Below are 10992 nucleotides of genomic sequence, written 5' to 3' on the forward strand. Positions count from 1 at the left end.
TTTTGTGTTTTGGTGGTGGTAGTGTTGGTTTAGTTTACACTGACCACTTGTAAGAAATCCCATGGTTATCTGTGATTTTCATGCCCTGTTTCTGCTGGCAACTGTTCTGAGTGGGTGACTCACTTTTCTGTGTCAAGACTCTAAGTGGCCCAGGTAGGAGGTAGAAGCAGCCGTCTGGAAGGCCACTGGGATCCTTATGTCTGTCTCTTGGCTTCAGGTAACCCGCTAGGCTTTGACAGGAATGATCTGAATGGAGACGGAAAACAGTGGAAACTAACACTCCCCGCCCAGTCCTGTTTCTATGAAGCGTTTGGTTCTTCCCTTGACTCTTGAGTGATGATGATATTCAGAGGAAGCATTGACATTATGGTAAGAAAGCGAAAAAATGTATCTATCTTGTCTGTCTATCTATCTCATGTATATATATATCTCTCTCCAAAAGCAGACAAACCCAAGGCTGTAAGGTGAACTATGGTCTGTCTGCCTTTGGACTCCATAAAACAAAATCCTTGTTGAACAAAGTGATGTTTGTATGCAGTGACTTTCTGGGTAACCCGTGTGTATCTGTCCATGTGTGTTAGCCCTGATCCCTGCATTCCTCCGAAGATAGTGAGTAGTAGCCGTCTCCTCACACGAATCACACATCTGGAGCCGAGATGGCCCTCTGACGGTAATTGATCTTACACATTTACTGTTTACCAAACAAGTGTCTGATGCTTACTTGGGTGTATTGCATAGCAAGTGGACTGAGGTCCCCTGTGTTTGCCAGGAATGCTGTGCTCCATGTAGGGGTTTTACTCTACTCATCACTGCAATTTGCACACTGCTCCCTGGACACTTGGAGGGCTGTGCTGTGTTCCCTGTAGCAGGAAATGTGCTCTGAACTTGCCTGTCTCCCTTGGCTGGTTCTGGCCCTTGGTTCCAGCTCCCGGGGTGTCCACAACCACTTGGGACAGAAGGTGAAGTTGGAATTTCAAAGAGAAGCTTGCTTGGATCTTCGGTGACAAGCTTGGATGAGCTATGGACCCAACATGGGCCCTCTCACAATTGCCACGAGGAGGCTTTGGCAGTTGCCAGAGTTGCCACTGGGCCTGCCTCCCTCTGCTGTGTCCAGTGAGTGCAAGCCAGCCAACATATGGCCAGAGTGGCTGGATGGTATCACAGCCCTCAGATCTTTCCTTCTACCTTTTAAAAGTGTCCCAAATAACTCATTTGAAGTGTCTTAAAGGCTAGCAAGTTTTATGAAAATGAATCCTTCCTCAGCGAATTGATCAAATTGGGGAATCCTGACCCTCTCTAGTTTCTTTCCCTGGTCAGAGTGGGGAGCTGGTGGTAGCTGAGGGATTCACTGCAGCGTCCTATCCCAAAGTCAAAGAAGACGAAAATGCAGTGTGCAGAGCTGGGCTTGATTCGCAAGTTGCAGTCAGGCTCCCGCTATGGTAGGCGGGACATCTCTCTAGCTGCTTACAGAGATGGAACTAGGGAGTTCAGGGATAATCAGGGGCCAGGGAGATTTACTTGAGTCTGATTTTCCAGGTCAATGAGAAGGGAGGGCTTGGTCGAGGGTTTAGTGCCAAAACATTCCTGGGAGAGGCATGTCATCACCAGTAGCATTTGTAATTATTGTTGTATTTTAGCAACAAGATTTAGCTCGTCAAATTTTTTGGGCTGTCTGGAAGATGCTGACACATTTTCTGTGCTGTGATTGTTCTGAAGGCAGAGTAGCTCCAACCACTGTGAGAAGCCCAAATAAAATCAACCTCCCCACCAAAAGACCACCTTTCCAAACACACGTTTCTCTAGAAAAGAGTACCCCTTTTCTCCCAAGCTTCTTACTATTTTGGATTCCATCTCTTTGTATGTGCTAATCTAGTGTACCATGCAACACATTTTGGGAGCTGGGGCCCTACTTACCTTTAAGGTGGACAGTCGTGTCTGACCAGAAATTGGAGGATGCGTTCTAGTGTGAAGGAGTGTGAGGGAGGAGGCACAGACACAAACAGTGAGAACAGGGTCACTTTACTTACGGTATAGAGACTGCAGAGGGAGCAGGGGCTTTAGCTGTTGGCAGCTATGGTGTCCTTAATCCAGTCCAAATAGTTGTAGACCTTGGTGTAGACTCCAGGCTTGTTCTTCTGGGCACAGCCATAACCCCAGGACACAACTCCTTGGAGCTCTCCGTTGCAGGCCACAGGTCCACCAGAGTCGCCCTGGGGAGAAGTGACAAGTTGCATGGAGAAATGGAGGAGGATATAGCTATATTTACTCTGAACCTTAAAAGATCCCTTTCCAGCCAGCTCTGTGGCTCCACGTCCTTCTCACGGTGGCCCATTCTCTGTTCTTCCTAAGCAGACAGCATGCAGCCCAAGGGAGCCTTCCTCACTTCTCCATGGGGAACTGCAGGGAGCCTCTTCTACCCCGCCACCTTGGGAGTTAAAATCTTTTCCAAAATGGGGTCTGGGTATCAGTGGGAGCCTCAGCATGGGAAGGGTTGTTCAAATCACCTGGCAGGAATCCTTGCCTCCCTCAAGGAAGCCCACACAGAACATGTTGATGGTAATCCTTCCAGGGTAGGAGGCTTCACACTCAGCCTGGGTCAGCACAGGAGCATCCAGACACTGCAGCTCATCTGGGTAGTCGGCTGTGAGGATCAGCAAGAGATCAATAAAGTAGAAATGTGGGTCAGGCTTTAGAAAGAGATAATAATCTAGGATGTAACACTGAAGAGGAACACTGCCCCTGGAGAGGACTCCAAAACATAAGTCCTGGCAAGGGACTGTGGCTTTTAGTTCCCAGAATGATCATTGTTGAACCCCTCCCAAGATGTGATCACGGCAAGTTCTCCATTTGTCCTGTCTTTTGAATTAGGAGCCAAGTCCTTAGACTTTGCATCTCTCTCATGTTCAGTGCAGAGCCTGTGTATAATGGGCACTGGAAATGTGTCTTAAGCCTGGGGCGAGAGGATTCAAGTTAAGGTGATATGCTTCATTCTGGAAATTGGGAGGATGGAGGGAAGTAGAAGGACAAAGGGTCCCACTCACTGCCAGAGCTCAGAGTGTTGCCCCAGCCAGAAATGAGGCACATGGTGCCAGGAGCTGGAGGGGCGGTGGGCAGAGAGATGGTGGACACACGGGCATTGATGACAGCAGGTGTGGACAGCTTGATCAGCAGGATGTCATTGTTATATTTCTTAACCTCGTTGTATTTGGGGTGCGGGATGATCTTGGCTGCATTGATGAATTGCTCAGTCCCCTCCAGGACTTCGATGTTGTGCTCTCCCAGTCTCACCTGGATGTGGCTGATGGACAGGGAAGGCATGGTGAAGACCTTCTCCTACAGCCGGGGCACACATCCCACCTTCCCCAGGGTCCTTAAGCTCCCTGCTCATGGACAGCTCTGGAGGCATGGGGTGGAGTATGTGGCCATATCGCATGGGCAGGAGAGGGATGTGGGTCAGTGCAGGTGGGAGACCCAGGACCTTTCTCCTTCAGAGGTTGTTGTTAGTGGGGTGCGGAAGAGTCAAAGGGATGCACCAGAGGCTGCTCCTCATCCTGCCTTCCCAGCCTCTTTCTCACAATTTCTATAGTCACCAGCACTGTGGGCACAAAGAGCTCCTTGTAGTTTTCCCAGCATTCTTCACCCCAGGGCTTTGCTAACTGTGCACAGTGCCTGTTCCTCCCTCCCTTCTTGGCCTGGTGAGCACCACCCTTCTGTGTAATCTAATCCAAGGGTAGCCACAGCATTACCATCTTCTGGAAACTTGTTAGAAATGTAAATTCTTGATCCTTACCCCACCTACTGATCAGAACCTTGGGGATGAGACCCAGTGATTTGTGCCTTAACAAGCCTGCAGGTGGTTCTGATGCACACTCAGGTTTGAGAGTTCTTGGCGGAGGCGGCGGTTCTCAGCTGTGTCTATGCACTCTACAGTTACCAGAGGTAGAGTGTGAAATACTCACTGGTATTCACACTCTCTTCCTGAAAATTTTGAGTTAATTGCTCTGGGATAGGACACAGGCATCAGTATTTTAAAACTCTTTCTTAGGTGGCTTTAATGTGTAGTTATCCAGCAAAAGTATTTGCTTGCTTTTCTCACAAGCTCAGTCCATCCAAGATCATCCCTGCCTGGTTTTATGGCCACCACCCTTGCTGTTTCATGGATTTGCCTGGGTGTGAGAGGTTCCTGTCTTGTGTTTACTCTCTGCTCTGGAGAGTCAGCTGCTGCCAACAAGTTTTCTTCTCCACCATCTCTCCCACCCATCTTACCCAACCTCAGTATTTCCCTGGGCTGAAGCCAAGCTCTCCCAGGCAGCCTGGCTGGGAGCTTTGCCGTCAGGGGCCCCACACTTACGGCTTGTAGCAGTGAGCTGCTGACACCACCCACTCTTCGTTTATGAGGGAGCCACCACAGAAGTGGTAGCCATAATTCAGGGACACCTGGTAGGGGACAGAATTCTCCTCACAGGTGTAGCCTCCAACGATCTTGTCATCATCATCAAAGGGGCAGCAACTGGAGTGGAGATGGGCAGGGAGAAGGCAAGTCAGTAGCATGTTAGGGGTGGTGCTCCCAGCCTCCGGTTGCTTCCTTCTAATTTGAAATCCTTAAGAAGCTCAGTGAGGCTAGGCAAGGGAGTGAGCGCTGCCACCCCTGGTGAGCATCACTGGATGTGGCTGCCANCATGCAGAAATCACCAGTCTTCTGTGTCGCTCGTGCCGGGAGTTGGAGACTCCATAGGTTCATTTTATGCAGCCTCATGGTGCCCTGGCTATTGGCACTCAGGGTGATGCAAACTGACCTACTTGCTCAGGGCTGACAGCCTGAACCAGCATGACATGCCACCGATCAGATGTCAGAGTGTGGACCATGGTAAATCTGGGATACGATCTGATCTGAGATTTTAGCACATGGTAAATGGGTCACATATTGGGTTCAATAACGAAGATGTAGAGGGGTGGATCTGGAATTTTCTATTTTAGATGCAGTGAGATTATGCTTTGCTCAGTACAAAGTGAATCTTCCCAGATAATATCCTGATTTGTGCCCTATCAAGGCTACTAAGACACAGTTGTGTAATTGACTGAGGCATAACCTGGCCAGAGCAGTGTGGAGATGGAGATGCTATCTGCGCTCAGGTCTAGTGATGTAAAGAAAGGAGGAGCTTGCTTATGAGGGTGCTTTTCCTTCTCACCAACTCTGAGTTCAGGTTGGTGATGGGTAGGAGTGAGCAGAGTTCAAGTTTGAATTCTTTGAAAGGTAAAAGAAGCAGCAATGTTCTGAAGACGGTGAACAAAATGAGAAAAGCTCAGAAACTTGATGGTGAAATTGGACATGGCCAGGGGCTAGAGGGAGGAAGCAAATGGAAACCAGAGGGAATTAGAAAAAATGCCAGAGTGGGGCCTGTGGAGTTGAGAGGACACACAGACTACCTTCGGACCCAATTCCTGGCATGGCTGCCAAGTCAGCTTCCCCACAGCCAGGAGACCTACTGCTTGGAGACACCCTCACCACCCCCCCTCTAATCACTGTTGGGCTCAAACCTAACACTGCTGTACTTAGATGGTGTATGCTGCCTGATAGCTTTACACGAGTTTTTATGTAAGCAAGAGTGGTGCATAGCTCTTCATTTATGCTGAGTTTCACAGTTTAACTTCCCACAAACATGCTAATTGTGATTTGTGCAGAACAAAAGTATTTCCATTTGTAGAGGAATACAATGAGATTCAGAAGGATTCTCTTTCCCAAGAATACAGATCTTGGCAGAGCTGACCATAAGGCCAATGGAAGCCATGGAGAGTGCTGTGAAGTGTGGGAATTGCTGCAGGTGGTATCTAACAGGAGATTTATTGAGGATCAAAGCAGAGGTCCCCAGAGGACAAACTGTACATCTGATTCCTTCCTGGTCTTTTCTTCCTGGCAGAAATAGATGATTGAATTCATCTTTCTCCTGACACCTTGTCTCAGAGCCTTACCTTGCCACAGTTACAGACCCATCCAGTCCATGATTGCCATGTAGATGACACACTTCTCTGCTCATGAATAACTGGCCAGGCCTGAGGTAGCCAGGTTTTGGGGCATCGATAATATGGGTTTTTCCTTTGTTGTCCCTAAACATGTTTCATTTTGCCCCCTTGTCATGGGGTCTTCACAGAACTCCTGCCTTGGAGGATAAGGAGAGACTCTTGCTCTAGCAACTGTAGACACCAATGTGCAGTAAACAGGGAGGTGAACCTTGGTAGAAGGTGGAAAATTTTTTGGAAAAGGGATGATTTTTGGATCAGTGCTTGTGGCTCTGACTCTCTGTCTGAAAGGGAACGCCCAAGAATATGAAGATTTTCTGTATCTAGAGCTTGAAGACTAGCCTTATCCAGTATTTTGCGCTCTTCCTTAAATGATCACACTATAGTTTGAGGTCAGCTTTGTTCAAAAATGAATGACCTTATAGGCAGCAAAGATAGCTATAGGTGGAGACTGTTACTTCATACCGTAAACTCATATGTGTAGGACAGGTTCAGATCCAGCTGCCTGAGCTCAATTTGGAGGACATGTCGTTCTTGCTGCTGTTCATTCTGAGCTACAGTTTTCTTTGTCTACTTCTCTAAGACATCTTTCTGGCTTGTATTTAGTGCTTAGCACACCAAACCACTGTCCTTCAATTATGATAACAGTGAATCATTTTTGTGTGCTTACTATATAGCATGTACCTTACTATACAGTATGTAACTCATATATGTTAAGAATGTGTTTTTCATTTTATCATCACAACCAACTATGGGATTGCCCGTTTTACAGATGATCAAATGAGCTTTCTGGAGGTAAATGACTCTCCCATCTCCCAGAGCAGTAGCTCCCAGCCAGAGGTGACCCTGCCTTCACCTACGATCTCAGCAAAGCAGCCAGAGCTGGAAAGAACCACAAGAGAAGCTTTCAATTACTTTTAGCCACTTTGCCCCCTTTTTTTCTCTTCTTCTCCTCTGCCTTTTTTTTCCATCTCCAGGTACAATTCAGGATGTGGATGCCTGTTCCTACACAAAAACACTTGGGATTCATTCCTGATACCCCAATTCATCCCGATTTTCCCACCTTTAAAGTCAGATTTTGCCTACCTGTTTGGGTCAGAGAGATGTGTGTTTTAAAATTCCTGAGCATGCGGGCAGGGACTGTGCCCTCAGATGATTATTGGTGAAGTGGATTTAAGCTTATTTTCAGTTTAATAGAATGTTGCTGTGTCTCTGCCTAGGACAGGCAGCCCATTGTGGCCTTGGGTGATGAGGGAAGCCCACAGTGGCCCAGGATTTGTGACCTGTGGCTGCCAGTGTCTGCAGAGCCAGAATTGAGCTAATCCCGTGAAAGGATGGGTGCTGATGGGCAGTTGTATGGTCGGTTGCTACGGGTCTTCTTGTTCTCTCAAATTCTAGGTGACAAGATCAATGTATGCTTGAGGGTCCCCTTCCCAGCAGGCTCTGGTGGCTGCAAACTGACTCAGGTGTAGAAGATCATACCACTTTACCTTTGGTTTTTCTTTGACAAACAACGAAAGACAGATGAAAACAAGCATTCTACCAGTGGGCAGGCAAGAATTCTCTTCGGGAAAAGGGATGTTTGTGTCTCTTCCCTCTGTTGGCCTTGAAAGAGCTTGGCTGGAGAGTAGCTATTATTAAAATGTCAAAAAAAAAAAAAAAAAAAGGAAGATGCTGGTGAGGCTGCAGAGGAAAGGGAATGCTGATACACTGTTGGCCCGAGTGTAAATTAGTTCATGGAAAAATTAATGCAGAAAGCAGTTTGGAGATTTCTGAAATAGTTTAAAACAGAACTACTTTTTTACCCAGCAATTACTTTCCTGGGCATTTACCCAAAGGAAAATAATTGTTCTGCCAAAAAGACACATGCTCTTGAACATCTGTCACAGCACTGTTCACAGTAGCAAAGCCATGGAATCAACCTAGGTGGCCATTAGCAGTAGACTAGATAAAGGAAATGTGGTACACATACACGGTGTAATGCTATGCAGCCATGAAAAGAATGAAATCATGTCTTTTGCAGCAACATTGATGGAGATGAAGACCATAATGCTAAGCAAATTAACATATGAATGGAAAAACAAATATCACGTTCTCATGTATAAGTGGGAGCTGAGCACTGGGTACACATGGACATAAATATGGGAACAATAAATATGCAACTACTAGAGGGAAGAGAGAAGGAGGGTGGAGAGGGTGAAAAACTACCTATTGGTTACTATGCTCACTGCTAGAGTGATGAGATCATTTTTGCCCCAAACCTCAGTATCACACAATACACCCATGTAACAAACCTGCACATGAACCCCCTGAATGTAAAATAAAAGTTGGAATTATTTTTTTTAAATGGGACCCGGGCTAGAAGCGGCGGCACAAGCTTGTAATCCCAGCACTTTGGATCACTTGAGGTCAGGAGTTCAAAACCAGCCTAGCCAACATGGTAAAATCCTGTCTCTACTAAAATACAAAACAAAAGAAAATAATAGCTGGGCATGGTGGTGGGAGTCAGTAATCCCAGCAATTTGGGAGGCTGAATCACTTGAACCCGGGAGTCGTTGTAGTGAGCAGAGATCATGCCACGGCACTCCAACCTGGTTGTAGTTGAGGCAGAAGGAGATGTTTTGTGTGAAGGCTGAGGTGGGGGCTCTTCGGAGCTTCTGTGGGAAGGAGGTCCTAAGCTGTGGCAGTATACAGAGTTGCAGCTTTCTGCTTCTTTGCCCTTTGTTCTGGACCCACAAGTGAACAGTACCAGCATCAATCCCGAGCACACGCTCTGGAGACCTTCACATCTCACGGCTCCATGTGAGCAAATGGACTGGGAAAGCTGTGTGGCCTGAGAAAAGGCAACCCCATGGCCTGACTCTACACAGTAGTTTGTCTTGAATTTTCGATAAGGATTTTTTTGCTTGTTTTGTGTTTTTGGTGGTGGTAGTGTTGGTTTAGTTTACACTGACCACTTGTAAGAAATCCCATGGTTATCTGTGATTTTCATGCCCTGTTTCTGCTGGCAACTGTTCTGAGTGGGTGACTCACTTTTCTGTGTCAAGACTCTAAGTGGCCCAGGTAGGAGGTAGAAGCAGCCGTCTGGAAGGCCACTGGGATCCTTATGTCTGTCTCTTGGCTTCAGGTAACCCGCTGGGCTTTGACAGGAATGATCTGAATGGAGACGGAAAACAGTGGAAACTAACACTCCCCGCCCAGTCCTGTTTCTATGAAGCGTTTGGTTCTTCCCTTGACTCTTGAGTGATGATGATATTCAGAGGAAGCATTGACATTATGGTAAGAAAGCGAAAAAATGTATCTATCTTGTCTGTCTATCTATCTCATGTATATATATATCTCTCTCCAAAAGCAGACAAACCCAAGGCTGTAAGGTGAACTATGGTCTGTCTGCCTTTGGACTCCATAAAAACAAAATCCTTGTTGAACAAAGTGATGTTTGTATGCAGTGACTTTCTGGGTAACCCGTGTGTATCTGTCCATGTGTGTTAGCCCTGATCCCTGCATTCCTCCGAAGATAGTGAGTAGTAGCCGTCTCCTCACACGAATCACACATCTGGAGCCGAGATGGCCCTCTGACGGTAATTGATCTTACACATTTACTGTTTACCAAACAAGTGTCTGATGCTTACTTGGGTGTATTGCATAGCAAGTGGACTGAGGTCCCCTGTGTTTGCCAGGAATGCTGTGCTCCATGTAGGGGTTTTACTCTACTCATCACTGCAATTTGCACACTGCTCCCTGGACACTTGGAGGGCTGTGCTGTGTTCCCTGTAGCAGGAAATGTGCTCTGAACTTGCCTGTCTCCCTTGGCTGGTTCTGGCCCTTGGTTCCAGCTCCCGGGGGTGTCCACAACCACTTGGGACAGAAGGTGAAGTTGGAATTTCAAAGAGAAGCTTGCTTGGATCTTCGGTGACAAGCTTGGATGAGCTATGGACCCAACATGGGCCCTCTCACAATTGCCACGAGGAGGCTTTGGCAGTTGCCAGAGTTGCCACTGGGCCTGCCTCCCTCTGCTGTGTCCAGTGAGTGCAAGCCAGCCAACATATGGCCAGAGTGGCTGGATGGTATCACAGCCCTCAGATCTTTCCTTCTACCTTTTTAAAAGTGTCCCAAATAACTCATTTGAAGTGTCTTAAAGGCTAGCAAGTTTTATGAAAATGAATCCTTCCTCAGCGAATTGATCAAATTGGGGAATCCTGACCCTCTCTAGTTTCTTTCCCTGGTCAGAGTGGGGAGCTGGTGGTAGCTGAGGGATTCACTGCAGCGTCCTATCCCAAAGTCAAAGAAGACGAAAATGCAGTGTGCAGAGCTGGGCTTGATTCGCAAGTTGCAGTCAGGCTCCCGCTATGGTAGGCGGGACATCTCTCTAGCTGCTTACAGAGATGGAACTAGGGAGTTCAGGGATAATCAGGGGGCCAGGGAGATTTACTTGAGTCTGATTTTCCAGGTCAATGAGAAGGGAGGGCTTGGTCGAGGGTTTAGTGCCAAAACATTCCTGGGAGAGGCATGTCATCACCAGTAGCATTTGTAATTATTGTTGTATTTTAGCAACAAGATTTAGCTCGTCAAATTTTTTGGGCTGTCTGGAAGATGCTGACACATTTTCTGTGCTGTGATTGTTCTGAAGGCAGAGTAGCTCCAACCACTGTGAGAAGCCCAAATAAAAATCAACCTCCCCACCAAAAGACCACCTTTCCAAACACACGTTTCTCTAGAAAAGAGTACCCCTTTTCTCCCAAGCTTCTTACTATTTTTGGATTCCATCTCTTTGTATGTGCTAATCTAGTGTACCATGCAACACATTTTGGGAGCTGGGGGCCCTACTTACCTTTAAGGTGGACAGTCGTGTCTGACCAGAAATTGGAGGATGCGTTCTAGTGTGAAGGAGTGTGAGGGAGGAGGCACAGACACAAACAGTGAGAACAGGGTCACTTTACTTACGGTATAGAGACTGCAGAGGGAGCAGGGGCT

General features: G+C 47.1%; 1 protein-coding gene across 1 annotated transcript; it reads right to left on the bottom strand.

Annotated features, from left to right (window-relative positions):
• Positions 1–2057: 2057 nt before the first annotated feature.
• LOC108525851 (putative trypsin-6) lies at positions 2058–4835 on the bottom strand. The gene is made up of 6 exons (XM_017866651.1): positions 4801–4835; positions 4352–4510; positions 3960–4001; positions 3042–3298; positions 2505–2641; positions 2058–2210 (listed from the first exon to the last, which is right to left on the bottom strand). Exons 1-6 carry the CDS (start codon positions 4833–4835, stop codon positions 2058–2060), a joined length of 783 nt encoding a protein of 260 aa, XP_017722140.1.
• Positions 4836–10992: the final 6157 nt, after the last annotated feature.

The sequence above is a fragment of the Rhinopithecus bieti genome, unplaced genomic scaffold, assembly GCF_001698545.2.
Source record: "Rhinopithecus bieti isolate Rb0 unplaced genomic scaffold, ASM169854v2 scaffold_1599, whole genome shotgun sequence".
NCBI lineage: Eukaryota > Metazoa > Chordata > Mammalia > Primates > Cercopithecidae > Rhinopithecus > Rhinopithecus bieti.